This window comes from Salvelinus namaycush, chromosome 22, assembly GCF_016432855.1.
Source record: "Salvelinus namaycush isolate Seneca chromosome 22, SaNama_1.0, whole genome shotgun sequence".
Lineage (NCBI taxonomy): Eukaryota > Metazoa > Chordata > Actinopteri > Salmoniformes > Salmonidae > Salvelinus > Salvelinus namaycush.
The window spans coordinates 29,443,158-29,466,427 of record NC_052328.1 but is presented as its reverse complement, the minus strand read 5'-3'; the positions used below and the strand labels follow the sequence as shown (position 1 = coordinate 29,466,427).

The window sequence follows — 23,270 nt, the reverse complement described above, 5'->3', positions numbered from 1 at the left end:
CGTTGCATATAAACGATGCGGTGCGTATTCGCGAAAAAGGACTGTCTTGCTCCAATGTGTACCTAACCATAAACATCAATGCCTTTCTTAAAATCAATACACAAGTATACATTTTTAAACCTGCATATTTAGTTAATATTGCCTGCTAACCTGGCTCGTTGCGAACTCTGTGGAGACTATTTCTTCCTAACAAAGACAGCCAACTTCGCCAAACGGGGGATGATTTAACAAAAGCGCATTTGCGAGAGAAAAAAAGCACAATCGTTGCACGACTGTACCTAACCATAAACATCAATGTCTTTCTTAAAATCAATACACAGAAGTATATATTTTTAAACCTGCATATTTAGCTAAAAGAAATCCAGGTTAGCAGGCAATATTAACCAGGTGAAATTGTGTCACTTCTCTTGCGTTCATTGCACGCAGTCAGTGTATATGCAACAGTTTTGGCTGCCTAATTTGCCAGAATTTTACGTAATTATGACATAACATTAAAGGTTGTGCAATGTAACAGGAATATTTAGACTTATGGATGCCACCCGTTAGATAAAATACGGAACGGTTCCGTATTTCACTGAAAGAATAAACGTCTTGTTTTCGAGATGATAGTTTCCGGATTCGACCATATTAATGACCTAAGGCTCGTATTTCTGTGTGTTATTATGTTATATTTAAGTATATGATTTGATAGAGCAGTCTGACTGAGCGATGGTAGGCACCAGCAGGCTCGTAAGCATTCATTCAAACAGCACTTTTGTGCGTTTTGCCAGCAGCTCGTCGCTGTGCTTCAAGCATTGCGCTGTTTATGACTTCAAGCCCATCAACTCCCGAGATTAGGCTGGTGTAACCGATGTGAAATGGCTAGCTAGTTAGCGGAGTGCGCGCTAATAGCGTTTCAAACGTCACTCACTCTGAGACTTGGAGTAGTTATTCCCCTTGCTTTGCATGGGTAACGCTGCTTCGAGGGTTGCTGTTGTCGATGTGTTCCTGGTTCGAGCCCAGGTAGGGGCGAGGAGAGGGACGGAAGCTATACTGTTACACTGGCAATACTAAAGTGCCTATAAGAACATCCAATAGTCAAAGGTAAATGAAATACAAATCGTATAGAGAGAAATTGTCCTATAATTCCTATAATAACTACAACCTAAAACTTCTTACCTGGGAATATTGAAGACTCCTGTTAAAAGGAACCACCAGCTTTCATATGGTCTCATGTTCTGAGCAAGGAACTTAAACATTATCTTTTTCAAATGGCACATATTGCACTTTTACTTTCTTCTCCAACACTTTGTTTTTGCATTATTTAAACCAAATTGAACATGTTTCATTTTATTTGAGGCTGAATTGATTTTATTGATGTATTATATTAAGTTAAAATAAGTGTTCATTCAGTATTGTTGTAATTGTCATTATTACAAATATTTTTATTTTTTTAAATCGGCCGATTAATCGGTTTCGGCTTTTTTTTGGTCCTCCAATAATCGGTATCGGCGTTGAAAAATCATAATCGGTCGACCTCTAATTTGGTACACATGTTGTCAAGACTCAACATATGCAAGAATATTCATATCAACCACCTGGTGGCACTATAAAGGGCACATGATTATATCTCTTATCTGTTTGACTCGGAGTGCTAAAATTTGACACACATGCTCAGGGAGATGAGTGTTGCTAACCCACGCTATATCTGACAACACTGGCCCGATTTTTACGAAACGTGAATGATGAGTCTTGCCGTAGATATCCGCCATTTAGAAAATATCATTAATTTGCCCAAGGGAGGGTAGGGCGCTGCATCATTGGTGGGGGACAACATGTTTACTTTTGCCTTGTTTCTTCATGGAACTTGTCCTTGTCGATAATGCTGACCGGATATATGCTACTTCGGCAGAAATTTTCTCGTTTGTTGACAGAATTGAGTCATTGTACTTTATTGACGTCTAACCAAACCTCACTCCTCTAGTTCTGTTTTGCTTTAGCACACGGTTGCATGACTGCACCAGCCCCCCGAAATAATGTGGCTGAAAGACGTCTAACCAAACCTCACTCCTCTAGTTCTGTTTTGCTTTAGAACCTGGTTACCTGTTGGGAGCGGCACAAACCTCTGGTTCATTTGGTGCATGTCCTCTATGCATAAGGAAGCACATTTCTTAAACTAAAAGCTCCTATATGGGACAAGAAATCAAAACAAAAAAACCTTACTCTGATAACAGCATACGTCATGGAACAGCCCTGGGATAATGCTAACCTCTCCTCTCTCCCCCCCCCCCCCCCCCCCCCCCCCCTCCAGAGTCAGCCTGGAGGCCCCAACATGATGAAGCTGGGCCCCAACATGCTCCAGTCTCTGCCTCCCCCCAACAATTTCAGTGTACAGGCCCAGGGCCCACCTCCCCTGCTCCAGGCCCAGCTCTCTGCTGCCTCCCTGGCCCCGCTCCTCCAGAACCCCCCTCCGCCCCTGCTGTCACAGCTACCACCCAAAGGTAGGGGGCTCTATGATGGCGATTAGTGTTTCTCCGATGCGCTTGCTTTGAGTTGCTAACTTGCTACTTCTGCAGAAAATAAAGAAATTAGGATTTTTAATGTGTGTTTGCTCCTCCCTCTAGATGTGTTCTCAGGAGGTCTGCTCCAGCCCCCAAGGAGGATGATGCCTCAGCCAGTCAGGCGTCTGGACCCCTCCCCCCGCTTCCCCAACCGCAACGACCGCCCTGAACTCATCCTCAGGACCAAGGATGAACGCAGTCGTGAAAGAGACCGTGAGCGCAGGAGGTCCAGAGAGCGCTCTCCCACACGTAAACGCTCCAGGGACCGTTCTCCGAGACGTGACCGATCCCCCCGCCGCCCTCGCAGGGTGGTGCCTCGCTATACTGTCCAGTTCTCCAAGTTCAGCCTGGACGGGTGGGTCAGCCATGATGATTGATCACTTTCAGCTTTTGATTTGATACTATCTCTGAGTCAGGGGTCAGTTTACTTTAGAACTTTGTGTCTAGTGAACTGTATATATTCATGGGGTATTGGAACCTTCTCTGGGCCTTTCCTACAGTTCATACAGCTTTCATTCTGTCCCTGTTTCTGATAGTTATAAAGAAAGTGCATATGAGGTCAATTGAGTTTGTATAAAATATGTTTGGTAATTGATCAAAAAAACAGTGCGTTGTAGCTGCATGGAAGCGGATCACAGGTGCTCTTCGTCCATTCTAGAACCATTTGTGTGACTGTACATTAGGGAGGAAGGTACTATTTTCTCTCCCTGTTCTGACAGAACTATTTCTCTCCCCTCCAGTTCTAACTGTGACATGATGGAGCTGAGGAGACGCTACCAGAGCCTGTACATCCCCAGTGACTTCTTTAATGCTGTGTTCACCTGGGTGGATGGCTTCCCCCTGCAACGACCCTTCCAGTTCGGCAACTACTGTAACTTCCACATCATGCACAAGGAGGTGGACTCTCTGGTCAAAAACACTGCTGTGCTGGACCCACCCGATGCCAACCACACATACAGCGCTAAGGTGGGGTATACACACAGACGGGCTGCATGCAAGTGTACACACACCAGAGTTTCCGTTAGGAAAATGTGGCACCAGACATTTGACCGGCAGCATTTTAATTTACCGGACATTTGAGAAATTTAACGGGCACACATGCATCACTAGCCTATGTCAATCTACTATAGTACAAATGTCTAGTCTACCTATTCTATTTGTCAGCTTGTCGAGAAATAAATAGCCTATTCCAAACAGACCCTGGGACAGTTATGGGATGATAAATCCCAAATTCATCCAACCAGTAGGCCTAGGCTACATTAAAAAACTAAACGTTAAAAAGCAATGAGTCTGGTGCAACAGATCACAACGTTTAGCTCACACTATTATTTCTACACATTATAAGCTATAAGCGCGAATGTTCATTCAATAATGCAATTAGCAGGAAAATGTCAAAAGGGCACTGCACGTGAGCGGTTTCATGTGACGAAGATGAAAATATACCCGTTAGAAAGGCAGAAAAAAATTAAAAACAGCTTCTATCTCAAGGCAATCAGACTGTTAAACAGCCATCACTAACATTGAGTGGCTGCTGCCAACATACTGACTCAAATCTCTAGCCACTTTAATAATAAAAAATTGGATGTAATAAATGTGTCACTTTAAACAATGCCACTTTATATAATGTGACGAAGATGAAAATATACCCGTTAGAAAGGCAGAAAAAAATTATACCATACATTACTCATCTCATATGTACAGTTGATGTCGGAAGTTTACATACACCTTAGCCAAATACATTTAAACTCAGTTTTTCACAATTCCTGACATTTAATCCCAATAACAATTCCCTGTCAGGTCAGTTAGGATCACCACTTTATTTTAAGAATGTGAAATGTCAGAATAATAGTAGAGAGAATGATTTATTTCAGCTTTTATTTCTTTCATCACATTCCCAGTGGGTCAGAAGTTTACATACACTCAATTAGTATTTGGTAGCATTGCCTTTAAATTGTTTAACTTGGGTCAAACATTTCGTGTAGCTTCTCACAATAAGTTGGGTGAATTTTGGCCCGTTCCTCCTGACAGAGCTGGTGTAACTGAGTCAGGTTTGTAGCCCTCCTTGCTCGCACACGTTTTTTCAGTTCTGCTCACAGATTTTCTATAGGATTGAGGTCAGGGCTTTGTGATGGCCACTCCAATACCTTGACTTTGTTGTCCCTAAGCCATTTTGCCACAACTTTGGAAGTATGTTTGGGGTCATTGTCCATTTGGAAGACCCATTTGCGACCAATCTTTAACTTCCTGACTGATGTCTTGAGATGTTGCTTCAATATATCCACATAATGTCCCTTCCTCATGATGCCATCTATTTTGGGAAGTGCACCAGTCCCTCGTGCAGCAAAGCACCCCCACAACATGATGCTGCCACCCCCGTGTTGGGATGGTGTTCTTCGGCTTGCAAGCCTCCCCCTTTTTTCTCCAAACATAACAATGGTCATTATGGCCAAACAGTTCTATTTTTGTCTCATCAGACGAGGACATTTCTCCAAAAAGTACGATCTTTGTCCCCATGTGCAGTTGCTTTTGGCTGGCTTTTTTATGGCGGTTTTGGAGCAGTGGCTTCTTCCTTGCTGTGCGGCCTTTCAGGTTATGTCGATATAGGACTTGTTGTACTGTGGATATAGATACTTTTGTACCTGTTTCCTCCAGCATCTTCACAAGGTCCTTTGCTGCTGTTCTGGGATTGATTTGCACTTTTTGCACCAAAGTACGTTCATCTCTAGGAGACAGAACGCGTCTCCTTCCTGAGCGGTATGATGGCTGCGTGGTCCTAGGGTGTTTGTACTTGCTTACTATTGTTTGTACAGATGAACTTGATACCTTCAGGCATTTGGAAATTGCTCCCAAGGATGAACCAGACTTGTGGAGGCTTACAATTTTTTTCCTGAGGTCTTGGATGATTTCTTTAGATTTTCCCATGATGTCAAGCAAAGAGGCACTGAGTTTGAAGGTAGGCCTTGAAATACATCCACAGGTACACTTCCAATTGACTCAAATTATGTCAATTAGCCTATCAGAAGCTTCTAAAGCCATAACATAATTTTCTGGAATTTTCCAAGCTGCTTAAAGGCACAGTCAACTTAGTATATGTAAACTTCTGACCCACTGGAATTGTGATACAGTGAATTATAAGTGAAATAATCTGTCCGTAAACAATTGTTGGAAAAATTACTTGTGTCATGCACAAAGTAGATGTTCTAACTGACTTGCCAAAACTATAGTTTGTTAACAAGACATTTGTGGAGTGGTTGAAAAACAAGTTTTAATGACTCCAACCTAAGTGCATGTAAACTTCCGACTTCAACTGTTTATACTGTACTCTATACCATCTACTGCATCTTGCCTATGCCGTACGACCATCGGTCATCCATATATTTATATGTACATATTCTCATTCATTCCTTTACACCCGTGTGTGTAAAGTAGTTGTTGTGAAATTGTTAGATTACTTGTTAGATATTACTGCACGGTCGGAACTAGAAGCGCAAGAATTTCGCTATTAACATCTGCTCACCATGTGTATGTGACCAATAAAATTAGATTTGATTTGAAAGAGAGGAGCTCTAATAGGCTACTTTGAAGCAAGGTAAGACATGCCTCATAATATGTATTAAAGATTTTCTAATTGCATACTGCCTCCAGCTCATTGCAAAGTGGTGTGTGACCCGCTGAAGCTTGCCTTCTGTTGCCATTTGATGCCAGGTTGAATCTATTTCCCAGTTGTCTTGAAAGCACCACAAGATGCAGCAGCAGCTCTTGCTGTACGAGTGTGATAAATAAGATGCGTAACCAATATACTGTACACAAGCGTCAATTTAATTCCACTAAAGGATGCAAATTAATCTATAGACCGATAAGCATGACCAGTCAAATGTATTTCCATCAATGAAGAGGATATAAAGCAGTCTTCTTCTCCCAGACAATTCGCCGGCAGCAATTTTATTTATCAGCTTTTTTTTTTATGCGGACGAAAGCCGGCTATTACTGGCTAACGGAAACCCCGACACGCACACCTGTTCAGCGCTATGTTGTGATACACACACCTAATACCACTTACAGCAATAAGGTAGTCCACACACACAAACGTTCACACCTTGACTTGTCCTGTCTGTTGTCTTGTGTTGAATAGGTGATGTTGCTGGCCAACCCCAGTCTAGAGGAGCTCTACCATAAGTCCTGTGCTCTGGCTGAGGACCCCCAAGAACTTAGAGACGCTTTCCAGCACCCCGCCCGCCTCATCAAGGTCAGTTAGGTGTCAACCACTGGTTCGTACAGTACGTAGTAGTTATGAGTAAGTTGCATAGCTTAGGCTTTTTTTTTTTTTTTTTACTTCTGTTTCTCTTTCCAATTTCTCTGTCCTTCTGTCTCTCTCTTTCGCTCTCAGTTCCTGGTGGGGATGCGGGGTAAGGACGAGGCTATGGCCATCGGGGGCCACTGGTCCCCCTCCCTAGATGGAGTGGACCCTGAGAAGGACCCGGCTGTGCTCATAAAGACAGCCATACGCTGTTGTAAGGCCCTCACAGGCATAGACCTGAGTCTCTGCACTCAGTGGTAAGTCCTGCTCTTCTCCTCAACCTCCCTTCTCTCTTTTCTATCTCTGTGGTAATATTATTACCAATATTATTACCAAAAAAACACAAATACCTTCCAACGCTTAATATCGTTATCTGACACTTTGGATGGGTGCTTTTTTTTGTTGGTTTGTTTTTTGGACGTTAATGACTATTATTCTGTCATTTGATTTGCCTCTTAATAATTTTTTGTTTCGCAATATGTCCCGTTGGCTACGGTATGATGACGTCCTGCTTTTCTCCATCTTTGTATATCTATGTGGGCGGATGAATGAGTGATTGATTCTGTGGCTCAAAGAGCAGTCTCCCGGACCAGAAGACACCACAATAACCTTTTTGTGTTGATTTTTTCCCCCCTTTCATTCTGTTAAATATCTTACATATTTAACTTCTTGCTTTCACTGTCCTGTCCTATGATTCTGTGTCTTCTCTCAAAAACTCTCCCCTCCGAAGTCGTAACAGAGAAATACTGAGCTTTAATTGGCTGAAGGCGAGGGTTGGGGCGGTTTTGGGGGTGTTACCAGGGGTGATGTTTTTCTGTCAAATTTACCAAAATGGCCACCGTTACCCTTGACAACCAATGGAGAGCTGCGGACTGGGTTCCGTTATGCTAATTGTGTGTTCTGTGTGTTTGGGGAATACTGTAACAAGTTCAAAAGTCATTTGGGGGAATATAGCCTAGGCTAGCCCTGTTTTTAAGAGATGTGTGTCCCTGACTGGAATGTTTCTTTCCAATGCGCCTTCTTCCTTTGCGACAGGTATCGTTTTGCAGAGATTCGCTATCATCGCCCTGAGGAGACTCACAAGGGGCGGACAGTGCCCGCACATGTGGAGACAGTGGTTTTGTTTCTCCCGGATGTTTGGCATTGTCTTCCTACCCGCTCAGAGTGGGAGGGGCTGTCGCGGGGACTCCGGGAGCAGCTGGCTGAGAAGCTGTCCGCCGAGAGGAAGGAGGCTGATGGAGAACAGGCACTGAACCGCTAATCCCTTTCTTCTCATTTCCCCTGCTTCTCACAGGACCAACACAGGCACAGGATATTCACTAGACACAACAACCCCAGATACACACACTACATATGTTATACACACCTAAATACACACAATGCAGGCAGAATCCTGAACTACCATACCCCCTTTAGGTTCAGTTCCTCTCCTACTGTCCTGCTACCTGCTCCTACCCCCGCCCTACACCCCCACCTGCCCTCACACTCGGCAGACACACAGTGGAAGGAGACTAGGTCGTATCTGATCGATACCGCCGCAACTGGCCAATCAGCTTCCAGCTCTAGAAATGACTCATAATTGGATATAGCTTAAGTTTTAATTTACTTAATTTGCTTGTGTTATTATCACATTTAATAAAAAATGACCCTGCTTGGAATTGTCTACTTGCAAGTGGGGTGGATAAAATGACATTTGATTCTTTGCTTGGAACCACTGAGGATTCTACTGGAACCTGCAGAGCCAGTTGCGTTGACGTGTGTGTGTTGTAGATTTTGTTTCCTTTTTATAATAATTTGTTTACTTCAATATCTGCTGAATTCGAAAGGAGAGAAAAGCCCCTCCCCTAAGTTCTGTCTCTTGTCTGTCCCTGTTTTTGATTGGACTGTATCTAGAGCTTGGTTTGTTCCAGGGCAGTTGGTTTGACATAAGGTTTTCTATGATGTTCTAGAACCTAAACTGAACCAAAAGAATGCAGAATCCAGAACTATCCCTAATCAGAATCCATGTTAGATTAGGATGGCTAGCTAGGGAACTCCATACAGACAGTTAAGCTACACACTGAGTTTGGGGGCACCAGCTTTGAGTTGAACCTGATGAAGCTTCCACTACACAGACCACACCCCCTTTGGAACCCACTGTCATTGATTTACCTTTTTGTGTTCCACAGAACGTGATTGATTGGCCGTTGGGGGGCGGGGGCATTGGTTTTCCGTGGGTTTGATAAAGGTTTTATTATATAGAACTAGAGGGTGGTATCCCTGTGTTACCTACCTACCCACCCTGCAGTAGCAGAGGACTACTTTATCATCCCAGAGCTACTCACTAGGACCAGAGAAACTATCAGAGACACAGGATGTGAACCTTGCTTCTTGCACGGATCAACTTTTTTTTTTTTTTTTACTAGTTAAAACGACAGAAGAAGTGGTGATTTAATGGTTTGCTGTCCCTCTTTCTTTCTTTCTTTCTGTCTCGGTTGGATGGTTCTTTCTCAAAGGAGGAAGAGGAGAAGGATGAAGAAGATTCGAAGGAGGTGACCACTCCGACACACTGGGCAAAGCTTGATCCGAAATCAATGAAGGTAGGGTTCTCAAGTATTTGATTGTTGAATAGCCTATACTTGAGAAATGACTGAATATTACTCAGTCAGTACAAAGTGAATTACTTTGACTTTCAAAGACACCTAGCAGATATTTTTATTCAAAGAGATTTACATTACAGTGAGTACATAGTCTACATGTTTTTTGTATGTGTATGGTGATGATCACTGCAGGATATACCATAACTTTGGCACTGCTAGCGAGTCAGAGGCAGGACCCACATCCTCATCTCTCTAGCCACGCAACTTCACAACCATCTTAACAATAGACTAATCACAAGTCATGACAGTGCATTCCTGTCTATAATTAGCTTCTCCACAGGAAGTTTCCTGGTGTGCATATTTTTTTTGTTATGCACTTATGTATTGTGTGGCTCATTCCTGTGTTGATGTGTTGACTGACGTGTTGACTGACGTGTTGCTGCGTCGTAAAGTGATACAAAAGAAGCAGCTTCCGCAATCTGCATACTGCTCACTTGCAACGTTTGTTCAGCACAAAATAGTTTGAATCACATTGTATATCCAATCCATATGCAAGAGACATTGTAAATGGGCAAGTTTGTAACTTTTCAACATTTGTCATAATGCGTCATGTTGAACTGACCAACCACCTCTCTCCTCTGTAGGTGAATGACCTTCGTAAGGAGTTAGAGTCCCGCTCCCTGAGCTCTAAGGGGTTAAAGTCCCAGCTGATTGCCCGTCTCACCAAGCAGTTGAAGGTGGAGGAGCAGGTGGAGGAGGCCAAGGAGCCCGAGTTACTGGAGAGCCAGGCCCCGGAGGAGGAGGCTCCTCAACTCATGGAGGAGGACAGAGAGGTACAGGAGGTTAGGGCACTTAAGACTAGGACACTTACGGCTAGTGTATGTACTTATAGACAGAAGCACCAAAGCTGGACAGAGTTAACTGTAGCTAAGTGCTACAGTTAACTGTAGCTAAGTGCTTTTAATGCACTTAGCTACAGTTAACACACTTACCAACAGCATCACTATGGATGGTTTACTAGAATGGATCCACTGATTACTTGTTTCTGATTCTCCATCCCTTCCCTCTGCCTGTCTGTCTGTCTGTCTGTCCATCAGGAGGAGGAGAGGAAGAAGCAGGAGGAGTTGGAGCGCCAGCGCAGAGAGAAGCGGTACGTCCTGCCAGACGAGCCCACCATCATCGTTCACCCCAACTGGGCGGCCAAGAGCGGAAAGTTTGACTGCAGCGTCATGTCTCTGAGCGTGCTGCTGGACTACAGACTGGAGGACAACAAGGAACACTCCTTCGAGGTGAGACAACACACACATTCAGGACATACACACTTGAACACTCATTTAGATGCCTAGAAGTACAGATTTGCATCAAATATTGCTGTCTTCTCTTCTCTCCAGGTGTCTCTGTTTGCGGAGCTGTTTAATGAGATGCTACAGAGAGACTTTGGCTACAGGATTTTCAAGGCCCTGGCCTCTGTGCCCTGCAAGGATGACAAGAAAGACAAGAAGGTGAAGGCCAAGAAAGAGGCGGTGCAGAAAGAGGCGGGGCAGAAAGAGGCGGGGCAGAAAGAGGCGGGGCAGAAAGAGGCGGGGCAGAAAGAGGCGGGGCAGAAAGAGGCGGGGCAGAAGGGGGAAGTGAAGAAGGGCGAGGAGGAGAACGGAGAGCCGGCGATGAAGAAGGCAAAGGAAGAGGAACAGGAGAGGAAGGTGGGTGGCTCATAGCTCTTGAAGGTGAATTGTATTCATATTGACAGTTTTACTAGATCATGAAGCAGTTTACATTGTAGCTTACTTAAAATACAAGCTTACGCCATGATTCAAATGCTTGGATTTTCAAACGGCCTACTAGTTCCAATTTGTGCCTGTCATGTATTTTCCTAACCCAGGAGGATGGCGAGGAGGGAGGTGAGAAGGAGGGCGAGGAGGGGGGTGAGAAGGAGGGTGAGGAGGGGGGTGAGAAGGAGGGCAAGGATGGGGGTGAGAAGGAGGGCAAGGATGGGGGTGAGAAGGAGGTGCTGAAAAAGGAGGAGTCTATAGAGGAGAAGGAGGAGGATGAGAGCAACAACACCAATGCTGAGGAGTACGACCCTCTGGAGGCCGAAGACGACGACGATGAAGATGGTACACATGATAATCCTGTCCTCTCATTCTGCACTGACACTTTCCTCTCCTGCCCTCATTCTGCACTGACACTTTCCTCTCCTGCCCTCTCATTCTGCACTGACACTTTCCTCTCCTGCCCTCTCATTCTGCACTGACACTTTCCTCTCCTGCCCTCTCATTCTGCACTGACACTTTCCTCTCCTGCCCTCTCATTCTGCACTGACACTTTCCTCTCCTGCCCTCTCATTCTGCACTGACACTTTCCTCTCCTGCCCTCTCATTCTGCACTGACACGCTCCTCTCCTGCCCTCTCATTCTGCACTGACACGCTCCTCTCCTGCCCTCTCATTCTCCACTGACACTTTCCTCTCCTGCCCTCTCATTCTGCACTGACACGCTCCTCTCCTGCCCTCTCATTCTCCACTGACACTTTCCTCTCCTGTCCTCTCATTCTCCACTGACACGCTCCTCTCCTGCCCTCTCATTCTCCACTGACATGCTCCTCTCCTGCCCTCTCATTCTGCACTGACACTTTCATCTCCTGCCCTCTCATTCTCCACTGACACTTTCCTCTCCTGTCCTCTCATTCTGCACTGACACGCTCCTCTCCTGCCCTCTCATTCTGCACTGACACGCTCCTCTCCTGCCCTCTCATTCTCCACTGACACTTTCCTCTCCTGCCCTCTCATTCTCCACTGACACGCTCCTCTCCTGCCCTCTCATTCTCCACTGACACTTTCCTCTCCTGTCCTCTCATTCTCCACTGACACGCTCCTCTCCTGCCCTCTCATTCTCCACTGACACGCTCCTCTCCTGCCCTCTCATTCTGCACTGACACGCTCCTCTCCTGCCCTCTCATTCTCCACTGACACGCTCCTCTCCTGCCCTCTCATTCTGCACTGACACTTTCATCTCCTGCCCTCTCATTCTCCACTGACACTTTCCTCTCCTGTCCTCTCATTCTGCACTGACACGCTCCTCTCCTGCCCTCTCATTCTGCACTGACACGCTCCTCTCCTGCCCTCTCATTCTCCACTGACACTTTCCTCTCCTGCCCTCTCATTCTGCACTGACACGCTCCTCTCCTGCCCTCTCATTCTCCACTGACACGCTCCTCTCCTGCCCTCTCATTCTGCACTGACACGCTCCTCTCCTGCCCTCTCATTCTCCACTGACACGCTCCTCTCCTGCCCTCTCATTCTGCACTGACACTTTCCTCTCCTGTCCTCTCATTCTGCACTGACACGCTCCTCTCCTGCCCTCTCATTCTCCACTGACACTTTCCTCTCCTGTCCTCTCATTCTCCACTGACACGCTCCTCTCCTGCCCTCTCATTCTCCACTGACACGCTCCTCTCCTGCCCTCTCATTCTCCACTGACACGCTCCTCTCCTGCCCTCTCATTCTGCACTGACACGTTCCTCTCCTGCCCTCTCATTCTGCACTGACACGCTCCTCTCCTGCCCTCTCATTCTGCACTGACACTTTCCTCTCCTGTCCTCTCATTCTGCACTGACACTTTCCTTTCCTCTCATTCTGCACTGGCACTTCCCTCTCCTGCGCTCTCATTCTGCACTGGCACTTTCCTCTCCTGCGCTCTCATTCTGCACTGGCACTTTCCTCTCCTGCGCTCTCATTCTGCACTGGCACTTTCCTCTCCTGCCCTCTCATTCTCCACTGACACGCTCCTCTCCTGCCCTCTCATTCTCCACTGACACTTGCCTCTCCTGTCCTCTCATTCTGCACTGACGCGCTCCTCTCCTGACCTCTCTCAGATAAAGACGATGAGGACTCTAACGGCAGGGACAGGAGAGACGACAGGAAGTCCAAAGAGGGGTCCTCTAAAGACAAGGAGAAGAAGCAGATGGTGACCTACAACAAGGACCTGCTCATGGCCTTTGTCTACTTTGACCAGAGCCACTGTGGCTACCTGCTGGAGAAAGACCTGGAGGACATCATGTACACACTGGGGTTACATCTGTCCAGAGCCCAGGTATATACACACACACACTGGGGTTACATCTGTCCAGAGCCCAGGTATATACACACACACACTGGGGTTACATTTGTCCAGAGCCCAGGTATATACACACACACACACACTAGGGTTACATCTGTCCAGAGCCCAGGTATATACACACACACACTGGGGTTACATCTGTCCAGAGCCCAGGTATATACACACACTGGGGTTACATCTGTCCTGAGCCCAGGTATATACACACACTGGGGTTACATCTGTCCAGAGCCCAGGTATATACACACACACACACTAGGGTTACATCTGTCCAGAGCCCAGGTATATACACACACTGGGGTTACATCGTTCCAGAGCCCAGGTATATACACACACTAGGGTTACATCTGTCCAGAGCCCAGGTATATACACACACTGGGGTTACATCGTTCCAGAGCCCAGGTGTATATACACACACTGGGGTTACATCGTTCCAGAGCCCAGGTGTATATACACACACTGGGGTTACATCTGTCCAGAGCCCAGGTATATACACACACTGGGGTTACATCTGTCCAGAGCCCAGGTATATACACACACTGGGGTTACATCGTTCCAGAGCCCAGGTATATACACACACACACTGGTGCTACATCATTCCAGAGCCCAGGTATATACACACACACACTGGTGCTACATCATTCCAGAGCCCAGGTATATACACACACTGGGGTTACATCTGTCCAGAGCCCAGGTATATACACACACTGGGGTTACATCTGTCCAGAGCCCAGGTATACACACACACACACACACACACACACACACACACACAGGGGCTTATACCTGTCTAGAGCTGAAGGTTACACACGCCAGTGTTACCCCTTTTAAAAATATTTGTCACAATATATGTGAGTGATAATTAGTTAGCCCTTATAATGTTGATTAATTTGCAGGTAAAGAAGTTGTTGAACAAGCCGGTGGTAAGAGAGTCGTGTTACTACCGTAAACTAACAGACGCAGCTAAAGACGAGGCTGCTCCTTCCTTCAGTGAAGGCCTGCTGGACAACCTGCTAGGTGAGTGAAGGAGACACTGGAGTGGGTTAATAGTTCTCTTTGACTCGTCTCAAAGCATTTTAAAGCTTCACTAATGTTGAACAGAATAATCTATTCCTTCACCAGTGATCTAGGTAAATATCTAACATAGTAAGAACTGACGTAGTGTGGTTTATTTTGAGTCCTACACTTTCGATTCTTTCCCTCCACCTCTCTCTTTCTTTCTACCTCTCCCCTTGTTTTCCCTATTTCTCCCCCCCTCAGGTAACCGTGCGTTGCTGCCCATGTTTGTGTCTCGTGGCCAGGCAGCGCAAGCGGAGGCTAGTGAGTCAGGAGGCAGCAGTCTGATAGTGTATAATGGAGCCATGGTGGATGTGGGCAGCATGATGCAGAAACTGGACAAGAGTGAGAAGGCCAGGGAGGAGATTGAGCAGAAACTAATGGTGCAGGACTCCAAAATGGGTAGGACAATCCACTTATCTCCAACACAATCCTAACTTAAAAACACCAAATTCAAACTTTAATCAACTCCCCTATTGACGTCAATAGTGTGTCTCAAGTTAGGATTCAGACCTAATATTTGTAGTAGTTCAACTAGAAGTACAGCATTTTGTTCCTTTATTCAAGGTGGTGGCAATACTACTCCTTTCTCTCGCTTGCTCGCTCGCTCTCGGAAAACTTCTTGTAGAAATGTCTTGAAATTTAAATAAACATTGACAATGCATAAGGTTCTTGAATTTGAAGTAAACCTAGACATTGAGATTTTAAATACATTTTCTCATTAATTTGTGTGTATGTTCCAGTCGAGGACACCAAGCAGATCCTCCAGCTGGTATCTGCTAATAGAGTCCTGTCTAAAGATCTGGAGGAGGTGAAGGGAACCCTGGGCCAGACAGAGAACAACCTCAGGACCACAGAGGAACAGAACACGGTCTACCACAACCAGCTTAGCAAGACACTTAACAACCTGGACAATGCCATGAATGAACTTCAGGGAGTCCTCAAGAAGGTACGATTGATTGACTGTTTGACTGATTTATTCGTAGACATGAGTGGCGCTCCTAGTGGCCAGGGACTTTAATGCAGGCTAACTTAAATCAGTTTTAGCAAATTTTTACCAGCATGTCACATGTGCAACCTGGGAAAAATAAATCCTAGACCACCTTTACTCCACACACAGAGATGCATACAAAGCTCTCCCCCGCCCTTCATTTGGCAAATCTGACCACAATTCTATCCTCTTGATTCCTGCTTACAAGCAAAAACTAAAGCAGGAAGTACCAGTGACTTGCTCAATACGGAAGTGTTCAGATGACGCGGATACATCCCAACCAGAAGCCATGGATTACAGGCAACATCCACATCGAGATAAAGGCTAGAGCTGCCGCTTTCAAGGAGCGGGAGACTAATCCGGACGCTTATAAGAAATCCTGCTATGCCCTCAGACGAACCATCAAACTAGCAAAGCATCAATATAGGATTAGGATTGAATCCTACTACACCGGCTCTGACGCTCGTCGGATGTGACAGGGCTTAAAAACTATTACTGACTACAAACGGAAACCCAGATGCGAGCTGCCTAGTGACGCGAGCCTACCAGATGAGCGAAATGCCTTTTTATGCTTGCTTCGAGGCAAGCAACACTGAAGCATGCATGAGAGCACCTGGATAACTGTGTGATAACGCTCTCGATAGCCGATGTGAACAAAACCTTTAAACAGGTCAACATTCACAAAGCCGCTGGGCCAGACAGATTACCAGGACTTGTACTCAAAGCATGCACGGACCAACTGTCAAGTGTCTTCACTGACATTTTCAACCTCTCCCTGACCGAGTCTGTAATACCTACATGTTTCAAGCAGACCACCATAGTCCCTGTGCCCAAAGGTAACCTGCCTAAATGATTACCGCCCCGTGGCACTCACGTCGGTAGCCATGAAGTGCTTTGAAAGGCTGGTCATTGCTCACATCAACAGCATTCTCCCGGACACCCTAGACCCACTCCAATTTGCATACTGCCCCAACAGATCCACAGATGACACAATCTCAATCGCACTCCACACCGCCCTTTCTCACCTAGACAAAAGGAACACCTATGTGAGAATGTTGTTCATCGACTACAGCTCAGCGTTCAACACCATATTGCCCACGAAGCTCATCACTAAGCTAAGGACTCTGGGACTAAACACCTCCCTCTGCAACTGGGTCCAGCCCCCAGGTGGTAAGAGTAGGCAACCACAAGTCTGCCACGCTGATACTTAACACTGGGGTGTGTACTTAGTCCCCTTCTGTATTCCCTGTTCACCCACGACTGCGTGGCCAAACACGACTCCAACACCATCAAGTTTGCTGACGACAACCGTGTTAGGCCTGATCACCGACAACGATGATATGGCCTATAGGGAGGAGGTCAGAGAACTGGCAGGGTGGTGCGAGGACAACAACCTCTCCCTCAATGTGAGCAAGACAAAGGAGCTGATTGTGGACTACAGGACTACGGGCCGAACAGGCCCCCATTAACATCGATGGGGCTGTAGTGGAGCAGGGTCGAGAGTTTCAAGTTCCTTGGAGTCCGCATCACCAACGAACTATCATGGTCCAAACATACCAAGACAGTCGTGAAGAGGGCACGACAAAACCTTTTCCCCATCAGGAGAATGAAAAGATTTGGCATGGGTCCTCAGATCCTCAAAAGATTCTACAGCTGCACCATCGAGAGCATCCTGACCAGTTGCATCACCGCCTGGTATGGCAACTGCTCGGCATCTGTGACCGTAAGGTGCTACAGAGAGTAGTGTGAACGGCCCAGTACATTACTGGGGCCAAGCTTCCTGCCATCCAGGACCTATATAATAGGCGGTGTCAGAGGAAAGCCCATAAAATTGGCAGACTCCAGTCACCCAAGTTAAATTTAGGACCAAAAGGATCCTCAACAGCTTCTACCCCCAAGCTATTAGACTGCTGAACAATTCATAAAAATCGCCACCGGACAATTTACATTGATCCCCCCCCTCTTGTACACTGCTGCTACTCACTGTTATTCTGCATTGCCCGTTCAAACTCGCTGTTTGTTTGTTACCTATGCATAGTCACTTCGCCCCCAACTACATGTACAGATTACCTCAACTAGCCTGTACCCCTGCACACTGACTCGGTACCGGTGCCCCCTGTATATAGCCTTGTTATTCTTATTTCTTACTTTTTATTATTTATTTTAATTTTAGCTTACTTATTAAATATTTTCTTCTTCTTGAACTGCACTGTTGGTTAAGGGTTTGTAAGTAAGCATTTCACGGTAAAGTCTACACTTGTTGTATTCGGCGCATGTGGCAAATAAAGTTTGATTTGGTTTTAAATGGTAATTATTCGTTACGTAAAAGAGAGAAAGAAAGAACCTTACTGTTGCTGCATTTGGTTAGTTGTTAATGGGAGATTTGCATTACATTTCGAGTTACGTTAGATTATCTTGATTTACGTTAATTTGGGTAAAAACATATACAGCTAGATATATACTGAACAAAAATATGAATGCAAATTACAACAATTTCAAAGATTTTACAGAGTTACAGTTCATATAAGGAAATCAGTCAATTGAAATGAATTCATTAGGCCCTAATCTATGGAGTTCACATGACTGGGAATACAGATATGCATCTGTTGGTAACAGAAACCTTCTTAAAAAAAAAAAATGGGCCTCAGGATCTCATCACGGTATCTCTGTGCATTCAAATTGCTATCAATAAAATGAAATTGTGTTCGTTGTTCGGTTCATACCATAACCCCACCGCTACCATGGGGCACTGTTCACAACATTGACATCAGCAAACCGCTTGCTAACACGACGCCATACATGTGGTCTACGGTTGTGAGGCCTGAACATTTTGCCAAATACTCTAAAACAATGTTGGAGGTGGCTTATAGTAGAGAAATGGACATTCAATTCTCTGGCAACAGCTCTGGGGGACATTCCTGCAGTCAGCATTCTAATTGCACGTTCCCTCAACTTGTGTGGCATTGTGTTTGTGCAAAATAGCACATTTTAGTGGCCATTTATTGTCCCTAGCAAAAGGTGCACCTGTGTAATGATCATGATATGCCACACCTGTCAGGTGGATGGATAATCTTGGCAAAGGATAAATTCTTACTAACAGGGATGTAAATAAATTTGTACACAGAATTTGAGCGAAATAAGCTTTTTTATGTGTGGAAAATGTCTGGGATCTTTTATTCCAGCTCATTAAACATGGGACCAGCACTACAAGTTGCGTTAATATTTTTGTTCAGTGTAGTTTGTATATCCAGAGAAACACTAGTTTCCAAAGTGGTCCTCTATGGTAAAGTTTTTGTGATAAAGGATTTGTGATATAATCAGCTGTGTGATGAGACAAAAGTACTCGTTGTACAAGTTCGAAGCTTCACTGTTACGTAATGCATTGATAAGCAGTACAGCTATAATGTGGACTTTTCATGAAGAAATCATTAGCTTGTCCAATACCGCCAAAGGTTGTTCTGTTTTTGTATGTTGAAATGAACTGAGGAATTCTTGTTTCTCTCATTCCAGGACGTTCCCACAGAAGCCACCCCTGACCAAATATCCCAAACAACCAATGGTTCAGACGAAGTAATGAAGGAGTTGGACAGTGAGTGAGTAATCGGACACATTTCTTATGAGCCTTGTAAATATGCGCTAAAAACAAGCATCATTTGATTGAGTTTCATTTGGACCCATGGTTGTTGTTTTCCCCCACCAGGACCATATATAGATTCTCATTGTTTGAATCCTAAATGGCACTCTATTCCCTTTGTATTTCATTGCTTTTGATTGGAACCTATAGGGCTCTAGTCAAAGTAGTGTACTATATAGGGGATATAGTTCCATTTGGGACAGGCATTCACTTAATTGGTTCTAATGTTTTCATGTAACCTCACTGTTTTCACCTGAAAAGAAGAAATATGTTTAATTGGTTTATCAATTACAGTTTGATTCTCTGTTATTATAATGCATTCTAAAAGTGATATTTAAAAAAAGATTTTTGTTAGAAATTGTGTGCATGGCATTGTGAAGTGCTTCTTTGTTTACGGTATTAGTTTTAGATTTCAGTAGCTTCCTCAATTGATGATGATCATTTGAATGTTTTGTTTAATTCTGTATTGCCCGTTCATTGCCTTGCCCAAATAGTACCATCACGTTGATCCCAGTATGTGTGACTTGTACAGGGTTCTCTCCAGGATTTTTTAACAAGGTTGTACTGCTGAGTATGGCGGCGGGGGGGGGCAGATTTGTGCTTTTTTTAACACCTCGAACTGCCATTTTCTGTAATCAAGAGAGAGAGAAAATTGGCTTAAATTATAACAAATAAAGATAATTTACATAATGGCGCAACCAGTCCACAAGGTGGCACAGCACCCCTCTTACATTCTTAGGGGAGAACCCTGGTTGTACGTACTTCTAATTAGCAATAATGGTGTTATTTATGTTAAAGTGGATTCATAAAAAATATATTTAAAATAAATAAACAATGATATTTGAAGGGGAGGAATCAGGGATTAGGACCTTGAAGAAACTGTTTTTGATGAGTCAACAGAATTGCTTTATCACATGTTCCTCCTCTTCTCTCTTAACTCTGTTCTTCTGACGGCTGATCATAAAACTCATTAGTTATTCTGTATTATCTACTGTTATTCTTTGTAACTGACTGGCTGCCATTGTTCTGAGACATGAGTCGTATTCATTAGGGAACAACGTAGCAAAGCGTTTTGAAACGGAACACGAAAATGAGTTTCTTATTGTACATGTTCAGATAGTATCTCCCCGTTTCGGCCCGGTTGCTTCCGTTTGGTGCCCAATAAATACGACCATAGTTTTGCATGCAGCTCCTTATGTGAAACCTCAGTCTCTGAGGCCTATTCCAGTAACAAGCTTGTTTTATCCCAGGAGTTGTGAGACCATGGTAGTGTTATGTCCATGTTGGGATTGTTTAGTGTTTTTGTTTATTGTAAAGGGAAGTAAATGCATAGCCAAACCATAAACTGACTGTCTCCACTAACATCAAAAGAAATGCAGCCTCAGGTCTGGTCCTGCCTTTTGACCGCAGATATAATGGTTCTGATTCTAGACTAAAACCATATGAGAATACTACTGGAGTTCTGTTGTAAAATTCTGGATGTTCTAGAAGTGCTGTGTTTTCTGTTATTGGGTTATTGTAGAACTGTGAGGAGCTATGATTCTGTCCCTCTCTTCTCAGATGAAGGTTGTGCAACAGGGATGATGATGGTGATGAATTCCTGGATGAGAGCAAAACTTGAGAAATGAGCCCAAAGCAGCCTACTGCATTTAATTTTTCTATTGAAAATTGACTATGTTTGTCCTGTGCAGAATTAAAGTGGTCAATTTTATTGTTTTATTGCCTTTTTGTCCTGTATCTTTAGAGCCCTTTTGTGTGTAAAAACAAAAACAAACGTCTACTAGATATTTTGATTAACATTGATATACAAATGCTTATTAATATTGCAATGAAAGGTAGAAACGTATGGAAAATGCTAATTGGCTAGAAATGTATTAAAATTATTATATAGGTCTATAATTCTGCATGTGATGTCTGTGTTAGAGATTTAGAATCTAGAAAGATGTAATAGACTGAATAAACCACCAGGAGGCAACAGTAGATAATCATAGATGTTTTTCCACTTTTGAACCCTGTGAGCAAGTTTGCAGTGGCTCACCCTGACCCATCCTATAGCACTGCTTTAGAAAGGAAAGACTACAAGGACACAGCTGACGTTTAGACCAACCTTAACCTCATTTTAATACATTCTGAAATGAAATATCGGTTTGGGTGTCAGGCATGTCCTTAGACGAATCAATCAGAAATGGTGTCCTGGAGGTTCGAGGTCAGGACTCCAGGTGTAACCGAGAACACATAACAAGACATTGGTTTCAGCTTCATTGTTTATGGCAGAGTAACCCCAAACTCCAGGGGTGCACTTTCTTAGTTTTTGCCCAGGCACTACACGGTTGCCTAGTTAAATAAATAAAAATACACTGATTCAAATAATAAGGTTGATTATTTGAATCAGTTGTGTAGTGCTAGGGCAAAAACCAAAATGGGCACCCGGGGGGGGGGACTCCAGGGCCAAGTTTGGGAAACCCTGGTCTATGGTAACGTCTACCTCTGGGAATAGACAATACAGTGACACGTGTAGGATTGTTTCCTGTCTTCCTGTCGGTGTGGCCAGCGTTCAGCTCTCTGGGAAGCCAGTGAGACATTTCTGAACTTCTCTCTGTCCGCCATTCACGAAGGTCACCTCAAACCTCTCAGGTATTTAGCATTTCAGGGGTCCACTGTTAACTGAAACGATGACCTTTTTGTTTCGTCTCACAGATATTTACGCATAGAAAACTTTTCAGATGCTCAGGATTTCAGAAAATTCTCTACTGCATAAACTCATATTGTATGAAGGATTTCACCCAATTTTTCCCAAATGGTGGGAAGAGACCACTGGTGGTGGGTTGCAGCTGACTCCTTTTTAGTCACAGACTGGATCCTGGCTAGAACAGTTGTATTTCTTACATGGTGGGTCACAAGAAGACATTTTTATTTATTTTAACAAGAAGATAGACCTGTTTGTGTGAACTTTTGACTTAGCAGGAAATGTCTCTACATTTTGTTGCCATTTATTCGACAGCTCTATGTAATTTCCTAGGGAACAGTCAGAGGAACAATGACTATCCTAAATCCATCAGTATATTATGTGACTGCCTGTCAGGGCTTTTGTCCCCTCTGTCCTGGTCTGAATGGGTAGCACACAAACCCCATTCCCCCTAGGGACACCCCCATCACATCCAGCTTCTGTGCGTGCATGTATGCGTGCGTGTTGTGAAATCAGACCCCTGCCACAGAGTGATGCAGGTAACCACACTCCCGGACTCCCAGACAGAGTACCTTTGTGGCCTCTGCCCCTCTCACACAAGCTAGTTTGTGGACAATCAGTCCATTTCAATGCGGGGTTGAGGTTTTTCGGGTGGAGCCAGGTTGCGTTTATAAAGGGAGAGTTTATAGCTACAAACATGCGACAGTTACAGTGGTTGGCAATCCAGTAATTAGGAGATGACATGTCTGAATTTAACAGGTCAACAAGGCTACAAGCTAATGGCATTACCAATAAGTTACAAATGTAGCAAAATAGCAACCAGTAGCAATGTAATTAGTCCACTTAACAGCATAATAAATCCCCAACAATACAAAGCCTAACTTACATTGCGGTAGGGTCAGAGTTCTCTTCCCTGCCTGCAGGGTCAGAGTTCCCTTCCTTCCGGTATGGTCAGAGTTCCCCTCCTTTCTGGTAGGGTCAAGTTTAGAATTCTCTGCCTCCCCCGTAGGCTTTACCTGTGGGGGAAGTAAGGGTACTCTGAGGGTAAATTGGGAGAGGATGGGAGCAGGCCTTTTTAAAGATCAAGTTGTGAGGGTAAATTGGGGGAGGGTGGGAGCAGGCCTTTTTTTACAGATCAAGTTGGGAGCAGGCCTTTTTTTACAGATCAAGTTGGGAGGGTAAATTGGGAGAGGAGGGTGGGAGCAGGCCTTTTTTACAGATCAAGTTGTGAGGGTAAATTGGGAGAGGAGGGGAGCAGGCCTTTTTTACAGATCAAGTTGTGAGGGTAAATTGGGAGAGGAGGGGAGCAGGCCTTTTTTACAGATCAAGTTGCATTTCTTCTCCCTTGATGTTTGTTGTGAATATGGAGGACTTT

General features: G+C 44.6%; 1 protein-coding gene across 1 annotated transcript in view; it reads left to right on the top strand.

Annotated features, from left to right (window-relative positions):
* Window positions 1-20,926, top strand: part of LOC120017734 (cell division cycle and apoptosis regulator protein 1-like) — a 35,887-nt gene extending 14,961 nt beyond the window's left edge. The window contains exons 11-27 of the mRNA XM_038960689.1: window positions 2,291-2,480; window positions 2,604-2,895; window positions 3,281-3,506; window positions 6,673-6,786; window positions 6,928-7,094; window positions 7,873-8,083; window positions 9,333-9,416; window positions 10,061-10,249; window positions 10,514-10,705; window positions 10,808-10,939; window positions 11,308-11,530; window positions 13,287-13,504; window positions 14,425-14,545; window positions 14,789-14,986; window positions 15,328-15,533; window positions 19,086-19,164; window positions 20,770-20,926. Coding sequence (XP_038816617.1) covers window positions 2,291-2,480; window positions 2,604-2,895; window positions 3,281-3,506; window positions 6,673-6,786; window positions 6,928-7,094; window positions 7,873-8,083; window positions 9,333-9,416; window positions 10,061-10,249; window positions 10,514-10,705; window positions 10,808-10,939; window positions 11,308-11,530; window positions 13,287-13,504; window positions 14,425-14,545; window positions 14,789-14,986; window positions 15,328-15,533; window positions 19,086-19,164; window positions 20,770-20,837 — 2,910 coding nt within the window. The 3' untranslated portion in view covers window positions 20,838-20,926. The remainder of the gene's footprint in view (window positions 1-2,290; window positions 2,481-2,603; window positions 2,896-3,280; window positions 3,507-6,672; window positions 6,787-6,927; window positions 7,095-7,872; window positions 8,084-9,332; window positions 9,417-10,060; window positions 10,250-10,513; window positions 10,706-10,807; window positions 10,940-11,307; window positions 11,531-13,286; window positions 13,505-14,424; window positions 14,546-14,788; window positions 14,987-15,327; window positions 15,534-19,085; window positions 19,165-20,769) is intronic.
* Window positions 20,927-23,270: the final 2,344 nt, after the last annotated feature.